Source organism: Budorcas taxicolor, chromosome 8 (genome assembly GCF_023091745.1).
Source record: "Budorcas taxicolor isolate Tak-1 chromosome 8, Takin1.1, whole genome shotgun sequence".
NCBI lineage: Eukaryota > Metazoa > Chordata > Mammalia > Artiodactyla > Bovidae > Budorcas > Budorcas taxicolor.
The window spans coordinates 113,177,555-113,203,498 of NC_068917.1; the positions used below are offsets into that span (position 1 = coordinate 113,177,555).

General features: G+C 52.4%; 1 protein-coding gene across 1 annotated transcript in view; it reads right to left on the minus strand.

Annotated features, from left to right (window-relative positions):
* CDK5RAP2 (CDK5 regulatory subunit associated protein 2) overlaps positions 1–25,944 on the minus strand; it is a 180,402-nt gene that overhangs the window by 27,094 nt on the left and 127,364 nt on the right. The window contains exons 22-28 of the mRNA XM_052644504.1: positions 24,336–24,567; positions 21,221–21,343; positions 17,142–17,703; positions 14,958–15,190; positions 8,426–8,480; positions 5,762–5,934; positions 1,688–1,807 (exon numbers count right to left, since the gene is read on the minus strand). Of these exons, the coding sequence (XP_052500464.1) occupies positions 1,688–1,807; positions 5,762–5,934; positions 8,426–8,480; positions 14,958–15,190; positions 17,142–17,703; positions 21,221–21,343; positions 24,336–24,567 (1,498 nt within the window). The remainder of the gene's footprint in view (positions 1–1,687; positions 1,808–5,761; positions 5,935–8,425; positions 8,481–14,957; positions 15,191–17,141; positions 17,704–21,220; positions 21,344–24,335; positions 24,568–25,944) is intronic.

The following is a 25,944-nucleotide window of genomic DNA, read 5'->3' on the forward strand; positions in this document are numbered from 1 at the left end:
AAATAGACGGAATCTAATTCAGGCATTACCACGAGTGCCTGTGGTGGGCCCAGGCGTGTATCTCTTTCCTGTGTTTGATGTGACTAATAACTCAGATTACTCAGTTTCCCTGGGAGTGAGATGGGGGAGAGGGGCGGTTGGGAGAGAGAGAGGCAGCGGGGAGAGAGAGACGGATGGAACCAGTGTCCCTGCCTTGCACACCACCACACAGGCAGCACTTTGAAAAGGTGCCCTTCCAGGTGATGGTCATGACGGACCAGAGGAGAGACTTGGGGACCAGAGATGCGCGTACTGCCACGGACTCCGTCTTCCCAGACCCACTTCTCTCGCCACTATCAGCGGCAGTGACATGCGGGGTCCTCACCCCCTGCAGAGCTCTGAAACGTCACACTAATCACGTTATACAGAATAAAACGATAAAATAAAACTGATGATAATGAAGGAAACCACCATCTACTGAGTGAGGTGCTGAGCAAGGCCCTATTTATAACATCGTATTTAATCTCACAATGACCCCGTTTTATAAGATAACGAAGATGGGGAAGGAGGGGAGAAATGCCCAAAGTCACGATGCTAACAGACGGAAGAGGCGGGTCCCAGCCCAGGCCAGGCCAGCTCGCAGACAAAGCTGTGCCCAAAGCTGCTCTCAAGACACATTCTTCCCAGGGTGAGAACACTCCCTTTGGAGCAAAAAAGCAAAGATCCCAAAACAGAGTATTCAGTGATATGAGGAACACAACAGTGATATAAAGTATTCTGCTTTTCAGGTAGGTGAGGAAGAGAAGAGTGCACATTCGTATTTGTATTAACACTGTAAGGACAGAGAAGAAAACTAACAAAGGTGGGAGGAGAGAAGGCAGAGCAGGATTAATGGTATAGGATGGAGATATTAATATTTGAACCATGTGAATGTCTCACCTATGGGAGAAATACGCCTTTTTAAAGTTTTTCATGGAAGAATGTTCCACCCAGGGCTAACTGTGGTTATGGAGGAACGCCCTCATGATTGGCATGTGGGAGTTATCAGGTTGCTAAAGTGCTCACACTTTCAGAATCTGTTATTGACAAAACACAAAATTCTGCTGTGTTATTTTACCATACCTATCTTATCCCACTGTGAGGGGGGTGGTTCCCCAGTGGCTCAGTGGTAAAGAATCTGCCTGTCAGTGCAGGAGACACGGGTTCGATCTCTGGGTCAGGAAGATCTCCTGGAGCAGGAAATGGCAACTCACTCCAATATTCTTGCCTGGGAAATCCCACGGACAGAAAAGCCTGGTGGGCTACAGGCGATGGGCGTCACAAGAGAGACATCTGTCTCACTATAGCTTCTCGGATCAAATGAGGAGCCACTCAGGGTTCAGGACACTGGAAGATAGCAGAGCCCCCGTGACCGAGAAATAAACACATACCAGGTCCGCGCTTTGTGCCAGGGGCTGTGGGGCACTACACTGGGGGCAGTGCCCTAATTCTCATCACCACTAGCATAAACTGGGAACGCTTACCCCCACTCAACAGATAAATCACTGCTAACTGAGAGTCAGCAAGGTTACGTAAGCAGCAAAGTCAGGATCTGAACTGAAGTCTCTCTGGCCGCAAGTTCAAGGCCCTTCCCGATCCACAGCGTGCTTATCCAGGCAGATGCGTCACAAAGGAACCGCTCACCGCCCTGTGGGAACGTTCGCCTTACCTTGGTCACGTTCAGCCCCTTGTCGTTCCAGCTGTTTCCGTAGCTTCTCATTCGTTTTAATAGATTCCTCTAAACGTTTTCTCAAACTTCGAATTTCTTGTATATGTTCCATCAGTAAGTCTACAGGAAGGAGGGTATTTTTAATTTAAAGTCTGAAGCCCCCAACGAACTGAATAATTGATGGACTATGCAGTGATCCTGAATTTCTAAGAAATACCGGCTGTGTTAAGAGCGTCCTCCCCGGGAATGGGGGCGCTGAGCTGCTGCCCACAGCCCACAGCCTGGCTGTGAAGACTCTCTGCAGCGCTCCATGAAGAAGACACTTTACATCACATGGAAAAATTACACTTCATACAATTTTAATGCTAACACTAATACAGCCTTTTATTCTTCTAAATATCAAATATTAATTTAAAATCTTCCTTTTGGTGAAACTAAAAGATTGCTTTCAAGTTTGCCTGAATTGCTGAAGAGTTGATTAAGCCACTTTCATAACAAATTCAGATATTTTTGAGACTAATTCTTTGGAAGGGCTATGTTAACCATTTATCACTTATTAATTTAAGACTTAAAAATAAGGCAAAACAATAACCCCAATACTAGTGAGAATGTTTAAGAAGAGCTCTCTCAAGAAGTATATCCTCTTAGTGTGGGTATAAATGTATATGACTCTGGGGACCATTTTATTAATAATCATTAGAGAGGTTCTTTATCTTTTACCAAATAATTCTATTTTCAACAATCTATTTAAAGAGATCACCAGAGATGCTGACGATCATTTACCAGAACGTATGGAAATGTTCATCTTAGCACTTTTTATAATAGTCAGAATTGAAAATAACTCAGATTATTAAATAAACTGCATTATATCCCTTATGATACAGTACTACACAGCCATTAAAATTATATTTTGAAGACCATAAAATCTGATGGGAAAATATAGATGCAAAATGGGTTATTCGGCATAATCACAACTCTGTTTAAAAACCTGCAGACAGGAAAGATATATATATATGCAAAAGAAGGAACTACATCTAAATAGTAACAGAGGTCGCCTTTAGGGGGTAGATCTTAGGCTTCTCAAAACTTTTATATTATATCTTAACATAATATTTAATAATATATAAAAATTTAAATTTCTGAATTTTCTAAAACGAGGATGCATTATTTTCTCAGCCTCTGTCACATCACACTTTAAGCAAGAATGAAGGAAGCGACGTTCCAGTCCAAAGGTAGGTCTCTAGAATTAGTGTTTACAGCATAATCACATTAAGAATCCAAAGGCAAAACTAATGCCTTTAATTCATCAATTAGGGTATACTCAGCATGTCTTGGTAATGTTTGCTTTAAAACATTATACTAATGTTACGACCCAGTTTTAATTCCTCCAAAATGACTTTCATTTACAAGTAGCACAATGTTACAGATCTTTTCCTAATTAAATAGTAATTCTGCCATGAATTTGAATGTTTATGAGATGACTTAATTCCCAGATCTTCAGCCATCTCCTATGAATGCCGGAAGCATGGCAAGTCATTTGGTGGACTGAGGACTCTGCCGCAGTATACTGGGCTCTCACGGCACCACACCTCCGCTCCTGCCTTGCTGCCCCCCAAATCTCTCAGCAACCGGTCAGGTCCGAGTGAGTCAGGAACTTATCTTCCTTGCTGGTTTAGCCATGCCACACGCTGCCAGCTTCTGGGGCAAAAACGCTCAGCAGTGATCGGCAGAACATATCTTCTGAGTCTGGCTAGAAGCTGGCATCATCGCTTGGGCTTAAGGGCACATTCCCAGGCAAACTGGACACCACTTGTTAATTATGCAGCCTTAACTGGGCAGAAGGCAATACTATACTTGTCTTAACAACACTGGAGAAAATTATCTGTCCCTCTTACAATAATACCCTTCTGACAAATGCTGACTCTTTAAAACCCATCCTGCAAGAAGCAAGCACCAAAAACAACAGTATACATAGCTTCTGCCAAGCAGTTCCAATTTACAGAATCCAGGTCAAGAAAGTGTCCCGAAATAAGGGGAACGCTTCATGTTCAAAGACATTCCCCGCAGCACTTTTCACAATTGTGAAATTTTAGAAAATGACTTAAATGTTCAGCAACAGGGGAACAAAAGGAAAACGGCGGTTTAGCCGTTCAGCGGACGACTGCAAAGCCCCTGAAAGTGATGTTATGCAACGTGTCGGAAACCTCATGATACAAAGCCGAGCGAAAAAACCACAAGTGCTAAATTATCCCTCTGCTCGATTACGAACGTGACGAAAGGGAAAAGGGATGCAGAGACAGGAGAGAAACAGACCCCAGGAAGCTAACTGTGGGGTAATTAGGACCGCTCCAGAGAGCTCTGTCCGCGTTCAGGAAAGTGCCTGAAAACCCACTCGAGAAGCCCAAGGTCATGGGTCCTCAGGAGGAACAAGGGGTGAAAGAGATACCTGAATGGCGCTACACTGGAAATAAACCAAGGCTGGCGTGGCGGAGTAGGTGGAAGGTGAAAACAAGAGGGGCAGGCTGGGAGAGGAAGAGGAAGTGCCTGGTGCCACCTTAGTGGGCGGATTTTAAAGAAGAGAGATCACAGATATGCCAGTGGCAAGGATCAGGCTTGCTGCCCTGTAAACCCCACCCTCTCTGGGCCCCACAGCATCAGCTCCTCCCACAAAGATTCTGAGGAGGGATCTCGGGCAGGAGGAGGGCACTAGGGACAGGGAAACAATTTATGATCTGACTTAAGTCGAAAGGCAGATGGTGCGGCCAGAAATCACAGAAAAACCAAGAGCAGAAACTCACAAACTACAGAGTTACACAGTCAGAAATCCAAAGGAAACATGTCCAGGTGACTGGTTACTGGAGGAGCCCCAGCTGGCACCTGAGTTGGACCAAACCTGTGTACGTCATGCTCGAGGTTTGTTTTCAGGCTGTGTTCCTCCAGGCCCTGAGTATCCTACTGGAAGTCTCAGAGGCAACCGCTGGGGGTAAAGGCCCTACTCCCCTGGAAAATTTTACCTTTTATATAGCTCATATATCTCTTATATAATCAGTTTCATCTGAAAAATAAAAAAGGGTAGGGGGGGATTTCTGTTGCCAGAAAAAGGTTTTAAAATTTTGAAACCCTTGTTCTACATGATCAGGTGTCAACAAAGAGCTTTTAGCAGGGAAGCGTCTGATTTGTTCTCTGGGTCCATCCTGGGCACCTTGCAAAGACGCTGCTGGAAATGTGAGGGACCAGAGGATGTCAGCTGAGGTCCAGAGTCTAGAGCAAGCGTCAGGAAACGCGGACGCCTGCCTCAAAGCCGCCCCCACCTGTCTTAAAGGTAACTACAGTTATTCTGGAACATACCCACACTCATTCACCTATAGCACATGTGCTCTGCAAAGCCTATAATACATACTACCGGCTTTTTACTGGGGAAGATCTATCTGTTCGGGTCTGAACAATCCCTGGAACTTATGATGAATAGTAAGCCCTACCCGAGGCCCAGCAGGAGGTATCAGGACTGATGTTAAGGGGAGTTCAGGGTGTGCGGCCTCAGGAGGATGATTCCGCCAGCTGAGCCCACAGCTCCATGGTCAGAGGCAGGGCAAAGGGCTGACCCAAAAGGTCAAAGGTCACACTAAAGAGAAACACAGCAGATTTATCAAATTCAAAAATCTCCAAACAGAGGCTGAGGTACTTTCGGGCACCCGTACAATTCAAACCAACAGTCTTAAAGCGACATCGCCTCAGGAAGAGCTTGAGAGAAATAGCAGGAAATTGACCAGACCGGGAACTGATCCATGACCCCAGCGCTTTCCAGACCGCCACTGCCAGATAGGTGAGCAGAGGGCAAGTCATCAGAAAACAAAGGCGACTTTTCCCTAATCTCCAGCACCTTCAACAACCGCAGGTTTCTCCATCGATAAACGATGTCTGAACGACCGGCTTGGGCCCTCCTGGGACATCCTCTTATCCAGTAACCACTCAGACGTCGCTAAACTCTCCTCCACTACAAAGCCAGGAGGGTGAATTACCATTAGAACCGGAAGTCTCAGCTAGGTTTACGACGCTTGGGAAAGCACAGCTTACCTTGTGAAAAGTTGTTTGCCAGGCCCGACGCCTTCTCGGCCTCGCTGTCTTGCTTCTGGTCTTCTGAGGAGCAGGACTTCTCAGACAGTCCACAGTCGGACGCCGCGCGACAGGCCGAGGGCGCGGGAGACTCGGGGAGGGCGTGCTGGTGTGTGAAGCTGTCTTCTTCAGTCCTTGACCGTCGGGATTGAAAGAGAAACCGTGTTCCACACTAAGAGCCCACAACCAGGATAGGAACACTGGCCCTTTATCACTTACCTATATTTGTGACGTTGGTCTTCTCGCAGCCCTAGAACATTTTTTAGCAAAGACATTCTAAAAACAAACCAAAAAGAGGCTCAGTGGGCTCGACTTGGAGTCAGTGAAGTAGGGGGACCCACTGCCTGGCTGGCAGGGGAGGGCCCTGAGAGAGGCCGCTCCGTACCAGGCATTTCACACACTCTGTCCTCGCTGGGAGGACCGTCCACAGGCAGAGCTGGGAGTCAGTGGGACATCAGAACCTCGCCCGCTTGTACGTGGCAGGGCAACCATCTGAACCCTTGTCTGGCTGGTTCCAAGCCCCCAGGAGAATGTGGGGGGCGGGGACAACCCAAACCCACAGGTGGACTTGTGGGTCTACAAATCTCAAAACCCTCGTGGTCCCCAAGCTGGTTCCAATATCACCATTCAGGCAATCACCTGGTCATTAACCTGCGTTTCCCAAGGGCCACCTCCGCCAGGAGGAGAAACACCCTGAACTTCGTGAGAAGCCCATGTGAATCCCCATTATAAATAAGCGCCTTAATTTAAGCTCTTTTTTCTCCCACTTTTTCCTATTACTTCGTGTCTCATTATTCACGAGCTCAGACAGGAGCAAAGGACTCCAAAGCGGCAACACATTCATTAACAGGTAAACACCAGATGCAACTTCGCTCAGACAGCGTGATGGATGCTCAGGCTTGCTGCCGCCTTGCAAAGGGAGGAAGGGGCCGAGGGCACCCGTTTAATTAGCTTAGGAGTGACCCATGCGAGTGCTAAGCCTGCAGCTGAAGATGGGAGAACAGAAGGGACAGAAGCAAGCCTGTCAGAGATGAGACGGGCGGCCGAGGAGGGCCAGCGAGCCTCCCTGCCCTCTCCCAGCCCATTCTCCAGTCAACCACGGCTGGTTTTCAGATCGCCAAGTCTGCTCCTGTCTAGTCCCAGCCTGCCCTCCTTCGGAGACATCCCTCTTCCTGTAAACAGGATCTGGGCTCTTATTTCAGGATGTGAGGACCAGGCCCCCCGCCCCCGCCCCGCCTGCCTCACCAGCTCCATGCACTGCCCACCAGCCACGTGGCTCCAAGAGGCCACATCTACACCTCAAGGGTGGACACGCTCCCAAAAGCCTCCCCCAAGCCTCACCCTTCAGATCTCAGCTAAGACAGCTCTAACGGGGAGGTCCTTACTGCCCCCTCCACAGCGTGCCGGTGGGACGAGACCCATTATCATCAGGGTGGAAGTGGAAGGTCGGACTGGGAGGAGTGTTTCTTCTAACCTTACCGCAGCCCTGATTGAAATGTGCTCCAGTGATCTGTGCTGCTTCCCTGCCTGCTCCTTCTAATGATGCTGGTTGCCTTCACAATGCCAAGAAAATCTAAAACGCTGCATCCCAGACCGGTCTCTATTTATTTCAGCCCCAGGGATCCAAAGGGTCACAGCTCCCAAGAGGAGCAAAACATCAATAGCGTTAACAACAGTGAGAACCTTGAACAAGGTAACAAAGGAAGGCACGACCTTGATGTTTCCAGTTGGCCACAGAGGCAAGCTAAGGGTGGAAACGATCCACTTACACCACGAACATTTTTAAAAATTCCAATCACATGCCAGAAAGCTGGGGCCGGAGCAGGTGTACAGGTATCTAAGACAGTCTTTGCCCTCAAAAGGCAAGAGGGAATGACAAGAATCATCCAGGTGTGGGAGTAACAACAGACTCAAGTTCAAACCCCGGAGCTGCCTCTCCTTGACACGTACGCAACTCTGACGCCTCGGGCTCCTCATCCTAAACTGGGAACAAGAATGCTCACCTTGTGGGGTCAGAAACAACGACGCGGGTGCCAAGGGCAGCAGCGGGCACACGCTAACACCTGCTGCCTCCTTGCCTCTTTCAGGGAGTCCTCGAAACCACATGGCAAGCGCTGCAGCGACGCGCCCAGCGCTACAAGGGCCAGTGACCCTGGGGTGAGGTCAGAGAGGCGAGGGGGTCGTGGAGAGCGCGGGCCACTTCCTGCGAGCCGACTCTGAAGAAGGGATTTCAGATCATAGCAGGAAGGCAGGGCCCACTGCCTGGGCACTTGCACGCTCTGCAGAACAACTTACGGCTGCAGCGCGGGGCCCATGACGGAAGGACAGATGGGCCAGGCGCAAGCCTGGAACTCCCGCTCCAGGGACTCGAGCCAACAGAAGGAACGCGGCACCCGAGTCAGATCGCCCGAGCGCAAGGCCGAGAGCAACGTCACACGCTGCAGGGAGGCTGCGGGACACCCCGCCTCAGCTCCTGGGTTTGTGTGGCCGGTGTCCGTTTCCTAGGCGTGTCTGCTTTATTCCCCGGATGCAGGAAACTAACAGGACAGGAGGGAGCCCGGGCCGCCGAGCGCTGGCGGGCGAAGCCGGCCCGCGGCCGCTTCCAACCCGGTGCGGCACACTCACCTCTCTCTCGCTCCCCTCTGGGTTTCCACTTCCGCTTCCGCTTGCGCTGAACTTCCTAGACGCAGAAGCAACACCGAGAGCGAGACCATTAAAAGAGAAGACGTGCTCCCTGGTAATCCCTTGCTCCTCCATTTGCAGAGGCACTATCCCATTGGTTTGCACACTCCCCTGCCACGGCCCTGGGTGTTTACAGTGGATTACCAAGAATGCCACTCAGACTATAGACCCCAGCTCCAGTTCCATAGGAAGGCGACAGGACTGAACCCAGAAAGCAATCCCTAAGGCACGGCTGGATGCAGGCTCTTCTTCCTTCCCTACGATTCTGATTCCAGCAGAAGACGGGCCTGTTGCAGGAGGAGGCAGTCCTCACTGCCCTCTGGGTCCGAAACTCCAGAGTCCTCACCACAGACTTGCTCCTGGCTTCCCTTCTGTTCTTTCTTCCGCGCGTTCTAACACGGATGACGGTTATTGTGACTTAATCTCTCACTTTGGCCTTTATTTTCTTTTTTAGCACACTAATGGTGATTTTTTTTTTTAACTTATCTGTTTTGGGCCGCACCTGGTCTTGGGTGCCGTGTTAGCTTTTCTCCAGCTGCGGTGAGCAGGGGGCTGCTCCCCAGCAGCAGCAGGCGGGCTTCTCAATGCGCCGGCTTCTCGTTGTGGAGCGCAGGCTCCGGGGGACCCGCGCTTCAGGAGCTGCAGCTCCCGGGCTCCGGGGCACAGGCTCCGGGGCACTGGCTCCGGGGCACTCGCGCTTCAGGAGTGGCAGCGCCCGGGCTCCGGGGCACAGGCTCCGGGGCACTCGCGCTTCAGGAGCTGCAGCGCCCGGGCTCCGGGGCACAGGCTCCGTAGCTGCGGCGCACGGGCTTGACTGCTCCGCGGCGTGCGCGACCCTCCCGGGCCAGGGAGCGAAACCACGTCTCCTACACTGGCAAGCGGATTCCCTACCACTGAGCCACCAGGGAAGACCCTCACTTCGGCCTTTATCAGGAGCACTTCTCTTACCAAGTTTGCTTTAGAAATGTCACGTTCAACGAGAACAGGAATATTCCCTTGGAGGTGGACGTGGACCATTTTCTGCCAGTTCCCTAGCTGACATCGAAGGCCCTCTATTTTTCTTTTTATAAAAGAAACATCTTTGTGCATACAGCTCTATCTGCACTGAAATTATCTCTTCCAGAAAGGCTCGGAGAAGCGGGATTCCCAGGAAAAGGAGGCTGTGCATGCAGCTGAAAAAGCCGCTGTCTGCAGCAGGGGGGTGGCCAGAAGAAATGACAAAGGAAGAAAAAAGCAGGCTGGGGATGCAGCTGGGGACGGCGCTCTGCTGCCCTGCGCGCCACCACGCGCCGCTGCGAGGAGCACGTGAGCCCACATTTCAGAAACGAACAACTGTACTTTTAAAATATTTCCAAACTCTGGCAACTGCAGGCTGGGAAGAACTCTTTGAAGAAATGAATGGGTGGCCAAAGAAAAAAAACAAACCTTCAGTATCTGTACTGGAAAAATGAGACTAATCAAACAGTACCCACACGTACCATTTCCAAGACTACTCCTAAAAGGAAACGTTCTCAAACACCACGGCGTGGACAAGAAGGTCACAGGAGAGACACACACTTGCTTCTCGTCTTGCGGCTCCCTCTGCGCCCACCAGGCTGGCCTCCGGGAGCCAGCACCGCACGGGGCAGGCTGGCCTCTGGGAGCCAGCACCGCACGGGGCAGGGCGCCCAGGCTCCCAGGATGGGCCCTGCTGGCGGTTCCTTGGCAGCCACGTCTCCCTCGGGCCCCAAGACAACCCCGTGAGCCAGGGTCAGGCTTTCTGTTTCAAGGTAGCAACGAGAAATCCCGGGGGTAGAATGGTTCCGCCCTCCCGGTTCACACCGCATTTACTCCACCGCATGCTCAGGTAAGCCAGGGAGATGGAGACGCTCTCACAGCCGCCTGCCCACTCTGCAGGTGCCAGCCAGCCAAAGAACATCACGACACGTGCTTCACAGTTACCACTGTTCTTCAGAAGTACAGGGACTTCGCAGGGCAGCGTGCGCCTGCTCCAGGGCAGGCTTAGGGTTGCCCGACGGTAAACTCATCTCAAAACCAGCAGAAAACTCTGCCTGTTTCCTAATGAAGCCCACGACCATAGAAGGAGCCCACAACCAGATGCTGCCAGCAACCCTAGGTTCCCTTCTTCAGATCAGAGCCCTTTGGGGAGCTTGTAACAACTCAACAGTTATATTCCACTCCCTTCCCTTCCACCACAGAGTTCTTTAACGCCAAACGACAGACTGTTTTGGTGGGACTCACAGGGAGATGGCCGGTATGATGCACTGAATTCTTGGTGCAATCTGCCTCCACGCAGGTGACAGGGTGCCATCTGTCCAGCTCTTCCAGAAGCTTAGGAAGCATGTCACGGAAAACTGCTCCCACCTCTCAGGCAAACCTCACTGCCACACCTGAGAAGCTGTAGGGAATGTGGGGGTGGAAGGGTCCCATGTTCCCACATAGAGAGACACCGAGTCATCGGCTAACACACCTGAACAAGGGAGAAGCACGATGCAGCACCGGCTTGCGACGGGCGGCCCCACCGGCAGCCTCCTCTGTGCACTCACCCCTCTGTAGGCGGGCACTGGTCACCACGTCAGAAGTCACTTGGGAGAAGTCCTCCCTAGCTCCACACCCATCGATCGTACAAGTTTAAGCTCAGACATCAGAGTCTGGCATCTCCTACGTGACCCAAACGCTTCTTCCTTTCCGTCTCACCGGTAATTCCTATTAAATATTTACAGTTCTCCCAGGTTGCCTGTGCCCGACGCTAAAGACACAGATACAAATGAGCGGCCTGCCCCCAACAGGTTCACAGCTGAGTAGGGACCGTGGACCCAAAAGATGATCCCACAGCAGCAGCGTGATGAGGCACGTGGGATGCTGTGTGGGGGGCGCCAAGCACCACCCAGCCTGGGCCATCAGAGAGTCCAGAGGAGGTGACGATTGGCCTAGATGTCTGAGGCAGAGGGGAGCTGCTTTATGGAGGTAAGGAGAGGCTCAAGGGCCAGACAGAGGGCAGACTTCAGGGCTACTCAGGAGCATGCTGTGGATGCTCCACTTTATCGGATAGCCTGGCTCACAAAGCTAACCAGAGCTTGCACGACCCCCCACCCCCAACATTCGGGAAATAACCTTCCCCACCAGCCATGAATCCTCCTGATGTGGCAGGCTGAGCTCCCAGGTCCTTTCCTCCTGGAAGCCTCCCCTTCAGAGTCCAGAGGTGCCCCCTCCAAGCTCAAGGACACGCGCCAGACAGAGGCGGGGGGCCTTTCACTGACGGTACCCCAGGGTCAGGTCCATACCACGTAAGACTCCCAGCAGCAGCACCAGATCCTGACCGGGCACTGCATGTCTGGCCCTTTCCTAGGTCGGGAAGCCAGGACAGAGACCGCCCCCAAGCCCCTGCCCCCCAACCTCCAGGAGCTCACGCTCTGAAGAAATAAAATACGACCCCCAGAAGTCACTGCCAGCACCTGCTGAGCTCCCTCTACTGGCCGGGCAGACGCCAGCTGCTTCAAAAATCCTGAATCCTCCCAGAGCTCTAAGAAGGCACACTACCACCCTCCTTCTTGGGTGCTACCAGTTAAACATCAGAAAAGAAAGAGCAAGGATATGCACAAAGGTCCCAATCCACTGGTCCTTTATCACAGCCCTAAACTTTAAGAACCTAAATGTCCACCGAGTGGGGAATGATTAATTACAGTGCCTTCATACGAAAGAATGCTCCTCAGCCCCTGAAACTTACAATGTAGCTTAACATTTATCGTCTATAATTGAAAAAGGGAGAGGCTGCAGACTGCCCTATTTCCACCCAAAATACACACATGGATAAAAAAGGTCTGGAAAGTATACACTCCAGGGTGTTCATGTTTTGCTGTATAAATGACGCAATTACAGGAATATTCGCTTATCTGTTATTCCACAATAAACGGGTACTGCTTTGCATTAATAATAATAAAAAAAAGACTAGATTTAAATTTTTTAAGAACTCATGCTATGCAACTACCTCAAACATAAAATTACTTTATGGTGGGCTCGTTTCATAATTCAGGAGCCGGACTCTTCAGATGGCAGCCCAGAAAGACCCACCTCGGCTACATATTATTCTCTAAGAAAAAGAGCTACAGAGAGGTTCCTGAGACCTTCCTGCCTTTTGTAGACAAGAATTAAGGTCTGTGATTGTGCTGTCTGTTAAGCCCGAAATGTTCCTGCTTCCAGAACCCATAGGAAACAAGAAATGAGATCTCCTTGGGCTTGTCAAGGTAAGTAACTAAAAAATAAATCAAGGGGAGGCGAAAGTTGAGGGCAGGCGGGCATCTGGTGCCAGAGGCAGTCTCTCTCGGCCTCCCGTTCCCGGGCAGAGGGCTGGGAGGAAGGAGAGAGACAGAAAGTGGCTCAGTTCACGAAGACACAGCTCTATCTTGAGGACCCACTGTGCCCTCCTACAGCAAAATGGAAGCTAGCTTATTTGCAAAATCCTAGCCAGAAGACGGGATTTTGTGTAAGCTGGGAAAAGTCAAGTGTTCCTGCGCTCTGGCCCTCCGGGGTCCTGAGAGCTGGTGCTGGACAATGGGCCTGTGACATGTCTAAGGCCCTTTTTAAAAACAGAGGAAACACCACTTCCTGGGCCCAGAAGGCAAACTACCCCACGTTCTATCTCAGCATCACACTCAACACATGGACCCTTGTGAGCTATCCTTGTGTCTGCACGAAGGCACAGGACTGCATCAAACCGAGGGTCTTCCCTGTTAAGGCCGAGTTCCTCACGTAAAACCACTTGTCCTGAGAATGAAGCCCCCGGCTCCCAACAAGTACAGGACTCAAGCACTCAGGACTGCAGGTGAGGCACCACAAGCTCGGTCCAAGGCCTCGCATCCATGATTTAACTTGACCCTTATGACTCACAGAGGAAAGCCTCTGATTTGGGGCAGAGAGCAGTCACGACCTGACTCACTTTGTGATGACCTCTCTGACCACAGCAGAAACGGACCCGTTCGGGCCCAGGGTAGACGCACAGAGGCCAGGGAAGAGGGGGCCGCGCCTGCCCCAAAGAGCAGCAGGCAGCCAGCGGGAGCCGTGGCGGCAGCAAGATGGCAGGACCGGCTGATGTGGAACATGCGCCGAAGGCAGGGATCCGGAGGGGCACCCGGGGCTGGGCGGGAGAACTGACTCGGAACGGTGTTCTCCCTGGAGTCACGGAGGGGAGTTCCCCAAGGAGGAGGGGCCAACCGCATCCACTCTCCTCTTGGGACTGTCAGTAAGGTGTCCGTGTATGTTTACGTGTATGCACGTATCTGTCTGGAGAGAGAAGGAGAATGATAGGCTACACATGGCGAAACTTCATGGCAAATGGATGGGAAACAGTGGAAATGACTTTATTTTGGGGGCTCCAAAATCACTGCAGATGGTGACTGCAGCCTTGAAATAAAAAGACACTACTCCTTGGAAGAAAATTTATGATCAACCTAGACAACATATTAAAAAGCAGAGATGTTACTTTGCCAACAAAGGTCCATCTAGTCAAGGCTACGGCTTTTCCAGTGGTCATGTATGGATGTAAGAGTTGGACTATAAACAAAGCTGAACGCCGAAGAATTGATGCTTTTGAACTGTGGTGTTGGAGAAGACTCCTGAGAGTCCTTCGGACTGCAAGGAGATCCAACCAGTCCATCCTAAAGGAGATCAGTCCTGAATATTCTTTGAAAGGAATGATGCTGAAGCTGAAACTCCAATACTTTGGCCACCTGATGCAAAGAGCTGACTCATCTGAAAAGACCCTGATGCTGGGAAAGATAGAGGGTGGAAGGAGAAGGGGATGAAAGAGGATGAGATGGTTGGATGGCATCACCGACTCAACAGACATGGGTTTGGGTGGACTCTGGCAGTTGGTGATGGACAGGGAGGCCTGGAGTGCTGGAGTTCATGGGGTCACAAAGAGTCGGACACGACTGAGCAACTGAACTGAACTATATGGAAGATGTCTGCTGTAGCCTCAAAGAAATGCAAGTTATTATTTTTGAACTGTAATGTAAGAACATCCATTAAAGAACTTAGCACATAGCAAATGTTTGGCAAAGGCTTTCTTCCATCCTCCTCAGACCACCTCTGACGCTTAAATCTGTTTTAACCAATGAAAGTTTGGGTTTTCTTGTTTGCTTCGTTTGTTTGCTGCCCCCAGCATTTAACATCCGTGAGTCTTCACCTGCCAAACCTGGGTTTCTATCCCCTCTTGAAAATTCTGGAAACCACGTGGCCATGCCTTCCCAGCCTGGCCCGAGGCCCCTCCACTGGACCCCGGGTCTGGAACAAGGCAGACTGCCAACCACGGGGCAGTGGGCACTGGAAGGAAGCAGCCAGTAGGGCTCTGCCGTCACCTCGTCAGGGCAGGGGGCGGAAGGGGAGGCCAAGGAGCCGGTTCCCCCTGGGCCCCTCCGAGAAGTCCTGGACCAGTGCCTGATCCATCTTAGGACTCACAGGCCGGCGCCTCACTCACCCTTGAGAAACAGCTTCTCCAGCTGCTCCAGCAGCGCCGCGCACTGGTGCAGCTGCTCCTGGAAGCCCTCGGCCACGCACTGGTCCACGTCGCTGGCCTGCAGCAGCTCCTCAAACGCCTTGATCATGGTGTTCACATGCTGGCGGTAGACGACGCAGATGCTGTGGCTGTCCTTTATCTGCTGTCGTTGGAGGGAGAGTTCCCTGGCTTGGGCCTGAACTAACGAATCGTACCTGATACAGGAGGGAAAAGGAAACGCTGGTACCCATTTTAGAACTGAATTTCTGTGACCTTAACACTAATTGGAAAACTGACAAAGCAGGATTTTGAAAAGCCTGCAGCTGTACAAGTATCTATACTTTTGGAACAACTGCAACTACGCAAGGTCCCGACTCTTTCGATTTCAAAACAGCCAACAAAGCTGGAACAGAGGTTCTTCTGCAACACTTTTAACCTCTATGAAGCCCCCAATTAAAGTACAGACTGGCAAGGACTCAGGAGGACAATTAGTTTCCACTCACTCTTTAAAAATACTACTCGAAATTTGTAGAAACGAGCGCGCCAACGGGCAGGGGAGCCAGCACAAATCCTCAGGAAAAACAGAAAGGAAACTGAAGGCAAGAAAACAAGACGAGGACTGAGCTCCGGAGGGAGGGCCACAAGGCGACTCTAACTTTGACGGCCACACACAGGGGAACCGAGGCCGGTCAGCCCCGGAAGTAGGCGTGTTTCATAAGTTGCCTATATCTCCCTTTACAGGAGAGAAAACTGCCTCTTAGAGATGGCAAAGTCGGTTAAATGGTGAAGGTTTGTGACTTGATAGGGCTCAGCCTTCAAAGCCTAACTGAACCAGGCGTCACGGCCTCGGGTGGCCCGTCTGCCCATGTGAGCCCGCGAGGATCCGCCGACGCTGAGAAAAGCGCAAGTGGAGGGAAGCGGGGCTCCGTCTTCCTTACCGACTGCGGCTGCAGGAAGGTGGCCCCAGAGTGGCTGGGCAGAGACCCTGACCCCTCGCTTCACTACATCCCTTGAAATGATGGGCAGTGACCACCTTCGAGCCCACGTGAGCAGAGAGGTCACGTGACCACAACACCGCAAACGGGGCCAGTTTAACGAATGAGACAAACCCTGGGCTCCACGAACCCTCCCGGGCCGCCTTCTCGGGCACGGCAGCCTCTCTGAGGCTCCATTTCCTCATCTACAAACAGGGTCTGAGAACACCTCTTCTCAGGTGGCTGTGGGGGTTCAGTTAGAACAGTGCCTAATGTGGGGTCTGACAACGCTGCCCTTCAATAAACACCAGCTGCCTTCAATCACACTGCATGGGAAGCCCTGAAAAACGCACTGTGGCTCCTGACAATTCTGAACAACGTGTCTGTCTCAAATTAGTGACGAGTGAAGGTCAGCTTTACAAATGACCCCATGCTTGTCAGATCTCATGAAGCAAAACTGTGTGTCTCCATGCCCATAAAACATGTCTTCACGACCCAAGAATTCTTCTCTTTCAACACAGGCTTATTTCTCTGAGATGACCTTAAAGGGTAGAGACACGGACACTATTATTTTCTCCCCACCCTGCCTAGGACAGCAGTTTCAGTGTCCCCCACCCCCTCCCCTGCAGGACAGTAAGAGCCCTTAACAGGGTCAGGAGCAAACACTGCCATTTAGCAACCGTACTGCGACTCACCAAGTGGCAGGTCTAGCACCTTCACCCTGCCCCCGCCCCCTCGACCTGAGGAGGACAAGACCTGCTCGGCCAATTCCCGAAGGCCCAGGCTGAGTGTGGACACCGCCAGGTTCCGTGGCCTCCCACGCCACCTCCCCGAAGGCGTAGCTGCCCTGCTGTTACTGTTGTTGTGCAGTGGCTAGGTCGTGTCCGACTCTTGAGACCCCACGGACTGCAGCACACCAGGCTCCCCTGTCCTCCAGTATCTCCTAGAGTTTGCTCAAATTCAGGTCCATTGAGTTGGTGATGAGATCTAACCATCTTGTTCTCTGCTGCCCTCTTCTCCTTTTGCCTTCAATCCCTCCCAGCATCAGCATCTTTTCCAAGGAGGAACTGCCTCAGCCGGGCCACGAAGACTTCCCTGGCACATGCCCAACGCCCCTGCAGGGCAGCACCCCTTCCCAGGTCAGGGGCGCCCACCTAGTGGCAACGTGGGGGAAGGCAGAGGTGGGACGTACCTGGAGGACGAGAGGTCTCTGATCTTATTCTGCAGGTTACGGATTCCACCGAAAAGCTCCACGTTCAAATTCTGCTCCTGCTGCAGCTCACACTCCTGGCCCACCAGCTGCTGTCCGAGGCTCTCCAGCCGCCCGCCGTCCATCATCTTTGGCGCCAGCGGGTGGAGGATCTTCATGTGTTTCACATAACGGACCTGGCGCAGACTCGAGAAAGTCATCTCTTCCTCGTCGGCACTGCCCTTGGACTTGCTCAAGCCGTCCTGGGCCCCTTCCATCCCACACAAGACCGTGATGACGGCCTCGCTGAACCGGGAGTGTCTCTGCAGCTGCAGGATGAAGCTCCGGTAGCCCTCAAGCTCCGTTTCCAGGTCACGGATTTTCCGTTCTAAGTTTTCTTTATCGTTGGAGGTATCAGTGCTCTCCAGCGGGTCAGTCCCAACCACACTGATTTTAGTGGAAAACTGACTGTTGGAACTCAAGTGTGTAGCTGGGAAGTCTTCAGAGGGGTCCTCGTCGCCTGGTGGCAAGATGGCAGGGTCATCTGGCTGGTAAACTTCAGAGCCTGGAAATCAAACCACGTTTACGTCAGTCTCTCCACTGCTGAAATCTAGCCCTCTGCCCCGGCTCACAGCCCCCACCAAGCAGAGACCGTGGGAGCCTCCTGCCAAGCCCCTCTGGCTCGAGTCCTTCCCTCTTCCTTCTCAATCCAGCCTCCTCCTCAGAGCTACTGTGCTGAAAAGTGAATTACACCCTGATAACCAACCACCCCACCTATACCTCACCCAGCCCCCGACCATCTTGAGGATTAAGTCCAAACTTCTCACAGTATCTGAGACCCTCCATGATCAAGTTCCAGGCAACCTTTGCAGGGACACGTTCAGCCACCACCTACACAGACTCCCTATTAAAGCAACCATCATTCCCTGCATACAGCAGGCTGCTCACGCCTCCCGGCTTCTGCATGTGCTGTTCCCCCTTGGCCGCCTACTTTACTCCCGCTCAACGAGCTCCTACTCATCCTTCAACACCCAAATCTGATTGTCCTTCTCTGTGAACCGATGTTCAAACTATGCAAAACAGTCACTCCCCACTGCGCTTCCATGGTACCTGATACGTAACACCCACAACAGACATGATCACGTGCCGGGTGCCGGGTGCCAGCACAGGACAGACATCTGGCTCATTCATTTATTTACACGGTAGTTAGTCACTGGGTTCCTCTCCCTTACTGGGCTGCATGTTCCTTCCCAGCAGGAACTGGCCTTTCATCTTCACATGCTCAGCGCCTCGTACAGCACCCAGCCCAGACCAGACATGAATGAAGGGTGGACAAACACTGGACAAAGAGCGAAGTAACATCAAAGACGAGCAATTCTGAAATCCTCAGCAGATGAGAGGTCACCTCATCTCCATGTCTACCAGCTTCTGGGAGATACCGTGATGTCCCCTACAGCGAGGAGGTATTTAGCTGACTCATAATCCTGCCAGGAAACATCTCCTTACAGCTAGTTTAAATCCCCACAGCAGCCAAACTCCTGTGAGAGGCAGGGTGGTGCTGCAGGAAGATCACACAGCTTTGAAGACAAAGCAGAGGGGGCTCACACCCAGCGGGGCGGCTTGCTGGCGGCACAGACTCAGGTAAGAACTCACTGCCCAGAGCTCTGGTTTCCCCAAAGCAGTATCTCGTTTGTTGTTGTAAGGCTTCAAGCTCAGGCCTGAGTCTAGAGCATCTGTCCTTAACCACACGCCACACTGCCTGCTGTCCAAGGGAAAGCTCAGCTGAGTACAAGCAGCTGTCTGCCTACGTAAGAGGCAGCAGAACATAGGAGAAACATCCGTCTCTGAAAGCCAACAGACCTGGTTTCACACGAAGGCTCTAACCACTTAATGGCTGTGTGAACTTAGGCAAGTGCCTTAGCCTCTCTGAGCCTCAGAAGCTTCATCCGCAAAAGGGAGAGAGCACCCTGTATTCTGCTTTTAGTATCCAATGGGACAGGATCTGCAAAAAGGCTAACAATGTCTGGCACACAGTAGTGAAGGAGACCAACCAATATGATTATGCTCTGCTTTCCTGAAGGTGTTCCAAGACGGGAGAGGACGCCTATTCCAGGAGAGACACGTGAGCAGAGGCTTGTGGACTTGGGGAAACGTGGGCAAGGCAGCGGGGTACGTTGGTTGAGATGACCGAGGAGACCACATAGAAGGAAAGGCGTACACACGTCCTTGTCAGGCTGTTTCATCCAACTTCTGGGTTCTGCAGCTGCTCCTCGTGGCTGTAAGCCCATTCTTGTCCTTGCTCACAATGCAAATACCACAAAATAAACTTCTGAATTTTAGAAAGCCACTGCTACATGACCTCAAGAAAGCATTCCTAACAGAGCATTTTTACTGCACAAAATGTGTTATAATCACTAGCTCTGAGGGCCTTCAGGGTGGAGACCATGTCATTCATCTCTGCTTCTCCAGGGTCTAGCCTGGGGCCTGGGACAGAGAAGGGACTCAGGGAGTCCTGCTGGCTGAACGTGTATGAGAGAGACAGAGGGAGAAAGCTCAACAAGACTTTTTTCCTATGAGTCACACTCCAAGGCAAGGAAATAGCTTTGCTCTAACAACCTCCTGATAATGGAATTTCATGGCAGAAGTGATGTTCACTCATGGGAATAAATATCAGTTCTGATGACTTTCAGTAAGTAATCGTGAGGCAAAGACAAATGGAAGCCCCGTACAAGTGTCCTTTCGTGATAGAGACTGTGGCCACCTCTGCCGTTTAGACACGCACACGTACACACACACTCCCATCACAGCTAGGAGGTGTCCTCCTCACACTCCCACTTGCACAACCTTACAGCTTCTTTAGACACTTGACACTCAAAATTTTGACTTCAGAAATGTTCCTCAGCTACAGCAATTTGTGACTTCGCAGAGGCAAGGACTGACTTCCGGGCACCTGGGCCAGTACATAGCGAGTCTCACAGCTCAGCGCCAGCACGGCCACGCGGCTCTGCAGTCTGCTCTGGAGCCCTTCATAAGGTTCCAAAGCAGGATTTTTTTTTTTTTTTTCATTTAAGAATCACGGCATAGCACTATTCACGGTAGCCAAAGCATGGAAAAAACCTAAATGTCTATGGGCAGACGGATAAAGATGTGGTGCGTATACAGAATGGAATACTACTCAGCCGTAAAAAGGGCAAGATGCTGCCACTTGCGGCGACTTGGACACAGCCAGAGATGATCACACTAAGTGAGTCAGAGAGAGACAGACACACACCCTGTGACGCCACTCCTAAGTGGACTCTAGAATACAGCACAAACGAGCCTGTCTGTGAAGCAGGACAGACTCACAGAGAACAGGGAGGAGGGGCGGGGAGAGGGCTGGACGGGGAGTTCCGGCCTGGCGGATACAAACTGCTACATTCAGAATGGATAAACACAAGGTCCTGGGTACAGCCCAGGGAGCTGTATCCACTATTCTGTGATAAACCACAATGGAAAAGAATGTAGAAAAGGGTGTTTCTGTGCATAACTCAATCTCTTTGCTGTACAGTAGCGGTCCCCAGGGCCACTGATTTACGTTACAGGAAACACTGAAGCTCTGGACCTCCCTACAATGCAGCTGAGGGGCACTCGATTACCCGGAAGAGTGGCTTTCTCCTCAAAGCCCAGGGCCCTTGGAAGCCTGGGAGCATGTCGTCAGCACCCTGACTGGAGGCTTCGGGAAGCGTACGCCACTGGGAACAGGGCCCACAGCCCAGGGTCTCCCCAGAGCCTGGACAGGGCTGTGTCCTCTGAGGCCAAACCGCCAGAGCCCAGCCCACTGCCTGGTAGAAAAGTGTCCGACAAACGGACTGTCCGTTCAGACAGACACCCAGCGGGCCGTGACTCGTCCACCTACCTACCAGCCGGGTGGCCCTGGACCAATTCTCTTTCAAAACCCCAGCCTCCCTCCTCCTGTGTTAGCGGGGACAGCGAAGACGCCCCAAGATGCCCACTGCGGGCCCAGTCCTGGTTCTCACATGAAACCCCAAAATGGTGCCCGGCACACAGCAGCTGGTCAGCAGGCACAGGGGGTGAATGCTGGCCGGGCTCGTGGGCAGCCTGCTGCTCCTCGTCCCCTTCCCTGTCTCTCCAGACGCGGGGCGTGGCTTCCAGGCCTCCCTGCTTTCCCGGCCCGACCTGGTAGGCTGTTCCCACGAGGCGCCGGGCTACAGGCATCCGCAGGGAGAGAGCAAAATAAGTAAAACCCTCGGCTTGAAACGTAGCCAAGCAACTAAGAAGAACACAAAGATACAACAGGGAGAATGAACACGCTGGGGAAGCAAAATGCAATTTATAAGATAAAATTAATCTATCGAGCTGCCATAACAGGACATAAAAAGCATAAATACACCGCAGCTTGTCTGAAATGGTTTAAGCCCAGGCTCTCGAAAAACCGTGAGTGAGAAAATGAATTCTACGGACTTATGCCCACCCTTCCCAATAAGAGGGGCCCCGAGGGCCCACCGGGCAGCTGCCGAAGTAGCACCTGGCCAAGGCACCCCCGGGCCTCAGCAAGAAATCAGAACGTTGTTCAGTGCAAATGGCAAGCCCTGGGCAAGGTGCCAGGGCCCCGGTGTGACTCAGCGCGTCTCCTTCCTCCCCAGGGCAGCCCTACTCCTGCCGCCCTGATGTACTTAATTATCTGTCCCTGCTCCAGGTTACCCTCAGAAGGCAGGGCCTGCATCTCCTTCCCTTCTCTCCTCCACTGTGTGCAGGCGGCCAGGAGCATCGCAGGTGCCTGGAGAACGTTCACTGACTGTGAATAGATGCCTGGGTGGATGGGTGGGTGGATGGATGGACAGGTGGATGGATGAAGGACTCTGGGAAAGGAAGGAGGAAAGGAAGAGCCATCCTACCTAAGGCCTACTTCAACGGAGGCCGATCTTAAAACCTCAACTGTGCTAAAGCCAAGACACTGCTGGTTTGCCACTGAAGTCGCATCTTTTGTGACCCCGTGGACGGCAGCCCGCCAGGCTCCTCTGTCCATGGGGCTCTCCAGGCAAGAGTACTGGAGTGGGTTGCCATTTCCTTCTCCAGGGGATCGTCCCAACCCAGGGGTCAAATCCAGTCTCCTGCATTGGGAGGTGCATTCTTTACCACTGAGCCACCTGGGAAGCCTCAAACCCAAGAGAAACTAAAATCAAATGGAAGACACTGTTGGCTACAGATCATCATAAAATCTGCACACGCAGAATCGTGCACCAGGCTCTGGGAAACACTGGGGGTGAAGTAAAGGCTCCGAAACCAGGAAGCTGGTTCCGGCTGGGATGTCAGCCCACAGTGTGACCATAGCCAAATCCCTTTATCTCTGAAACTGCTGCCTCGGCGATCAAGTGGGAATAACTAGTGTAGCTGCTCACAGGACTGGGAGGAGGATTCAGTGAGACCACATGTGTAAAGTGGACAGCGCGGCTCAGGAAGTAACAGCCATTCATTTGACTCTATTTACTGCCACAGGCAGGCAGAGGCCCCCAGCCCCGAACCACTCGGATGCAACCATCCACGTCGGCCTGCAGCCGTTCCCTGGCACTGCTTCTCCGGCAGCCTCCCTGGGAGTGGGTGCATCTTTCCTTCCTCCCTTGTACCATGGGCCTAGAAATGCGTGAGTGCCTTTGCTCATCTCTGAAGCTCCCAGACAGTCTCTCTTCGCTAAGAACTCCGGTTTTGCGGCTCACGCTATGAGATCAGCCCGCTGCCGACCCCGCCTTCCCGCAGAGGTTGCTGCTGTTCAGTTGCTCGGTCGTGTCTGACTCTCTGTGACCCCATGGCCTGCAGCACCCCAGGCCTCCCTGTCCTTCACCATCTCCCAGGGTTCATTCAGACTCACATCCATCGAGTCAGTGGTGCCACCCAGCCATCCCATCCTCGGTCGTCCGCTTCTCCTCCTGCCCCCAAGCCCTCCCAGCGTCAGAGTCTTTTCTCAGTGAGTCTACTGTTCACATCAGGTGGCCAAAGTATTGGAGCTTCAGCTTCAGCATCAGTCCTTCCAATGAGTATTCAGGGTTGATTTCCTTTAGGATGGACTGGTTGGATCTCCTTGCAGTCCAAGGGACTCTCAAGAGTCTTCTCCAACACCACAGTTCTAAAGCATCAATTCTTCAGTGCTCAGCCTTCTTTATGGTCCAACTCTCACATCCATACATGACCATTGGAAAAACCACAGCTTTGACCAGATGGACCTTTGTTGGCAAAGTAATGTCTCTGCTTTTTAATATGCTGTCTAGGTTGGTCACAGCTTTCCTTCCAAGGAGCAAGTGTTGCTCACAGTGTATTTTTTTCCTGCCCCTGTGATATATACGTTGGACCCAGACTTGGTCTCTTTTGCCCACTATCTCGCCGGTGCCCGGCACATGGGAGGATCTGATGCGTCCTTTCTGAATAACTACGTGAAAGATCACTGTTCTTGCTATCCTGGGCCGGTGTCATCTGCTCACAGCAGAAGTTCAGCATCAGGATCCAGCAAAAGTGCTGCTGGGGGTTCAGGAACACTTTGAAGATGACGGACGCTGCTACATGTGTGCTGCCCTGCCTGCTCCGTGAGAGGGCCCTCAGCTCTCCTCACTCTCAAAGGGGCAACATGTCCACACACCACTGTCTTGGGCTGGGGGCCGCACTGAGGTCCCCAGCCAGAGACTCTGGACCCCAAGGGCTATCTGGGCAGCTCCCAGGAAGGCAGAGACAGCAGGTTCCAAGGGAGTAGGGAGGCAGGTCAATTCTAGAAGCCATAAGGTCAGCAGGGTTTGCAATTAGCCCTGAAGAACCCAAACAATTATGGCCCACCCTTTCAGAGAATGCTGCAAAGATGACTGAGGCCCCCACAGATGGTGCCGGGGGGTGGGGCAGGGGGGAACAACGCAGATTCAAGTCATGCCACGACCGGAGCCCCCGAGACAATCACAAGTGAAGGGAGTGTGACCTTGCAAGGCCTGGGAGCACGACCCGTCCTCCTCTGCCCCCCCCAGAACAAAATGAAGACAAAGGACGCACTTTCCTGACTGTGTCCCCTCGATTGTGCATTTGTCAAGTCAAGATTAGGCACAGCAATTCAGGAAATTATCCTCCAACCTACTGCAATTCCAAACAACACGGCTGACATTTCGGGCCGCGCTGTCGGGCCGTCCGTCTTCTCGCGGAGGACACATTTTCCTTGGTGCTTACCTTTCGGGAGCGCTTCCTCTGGCGCCGGCCGCCCCTCTGTCATTGCTTCCGCCAGAATTAACTTCTGGTGAAGCTGCTTGTTGCAGATTTTCAGCTCCTTCAGCTCCCCCTGCAGCTTCAGGACCTGGGCCTGCAGGTGGGCCACCGCCTCCTGGGAGGCAGGGAGCCGGCACGCGCTTCCCAGCGATTGTGATGGCTTTATCAGGACGGGCAGGCGCGACTTCTTTGCATCCTGAAAGCACACCCGGGAGAACAATGACCACTCTCCCCTGGCTGCAGTCGACCCGCTCCAGCCGACCTCATACAATAGGACTCAAAGCGGCTGTCAGGCCACGGCCTCTCTGCTTACCCCCAGCCCACAGAGCTTGTGTCTCTGCAGGTGACCCCTCTGAACCCTCCAGCCTCCAGAGGTCCCCCCTCTGACTGACAAAGGCCAAGCTCTCCCTCCTCGACACCTTCTGGCCCCAGCCTGGCGTCTCTGCACGTTCCAGACACTCTCCGCATGGCAACCGTTTCCCAGCGCAATCTTCTGGGCAACATTCCCCAGAAGGAGCTCCTTCCCAGAAGGACCGTCTGGGAAAGCTCCTTATCTGTGTCCTCATCTCCCATCCTTTCTTCAACCCAAGACAACCTGCCTCCCACGCCAGGCCACAAGAACCACCCTTACTAAGGTTTTCGGGGCTACATGGCCCTAACCCCATGGCTATTTCTCAGGCCCACGGCTCCTGACCCGCCCACCCTATACATGCCCTCCCAAGTCAACCAAAAGCTCAGCTCTTTGATTCCATCACCCCGGGCCCCCACGCCCCAACCCACTCCGACAGCCTCTGCCTGCGGAATCTGAAATCTCAGCTCTTTGATTCCTTCACCCCAGGCCACGCCCCGACCCGCTCCGGCAGCTTCTGCCTGCGTAGTCACGGCAGCTTCCACTTGCTGCACAGCCCTGAACCTGGGCGCCACTGTTAAAACTCCCTTTACGGGCATCACCTGCCTTCATCACGCACCAGCTTCCACTGGTTCCAACCCCCAGGCTGTCTCTGGATTCTTTTGCCTCTTCTCATCTTCTGCGGCCACCACCCAACTCCAAGACGCTCCCCCACGCCCCCGCTCCCTGGCCACAGGGACCTCCTACCGCTTCCTCAGAGCGCTCGGGTCCCTCCACTCGGGGCCTCAGCACAGGCCGTCTCCTCTGCCTAGAACGCTCTTTCTTGCCCACCCCCACCTCTCCCACTAATCCCGATACATTCATTAGGATTCAGTTCAAACGCACCTTCCTCAAGAGAATGGGCCTTGGTTCCTCTGCTATGTACTCACTGCTCCCTCGGAATTCTCCTCGGAAAATATTAGAACCATCATGATAAGTGCCTACGCATTTCCATCTGTCTTCTGCACCAGAAGCTGTGCTCTCTCCACAGCTTCCAGCCTAAGAACTCAAATACGGCAGGTGCTCAACAACTAGGCGTGGAATGAACCTGCAGACGCTATCTTAGGAGGCCACGTGGGAGTGCCCCTCGAGTGGAGGAAGTTTAAACAAACTCAAAAGCTGAGAAGAAAGATGTGAATCTAGGATTCAGAAAGAACTACAACTCAATAATAGAAACACAAGTAA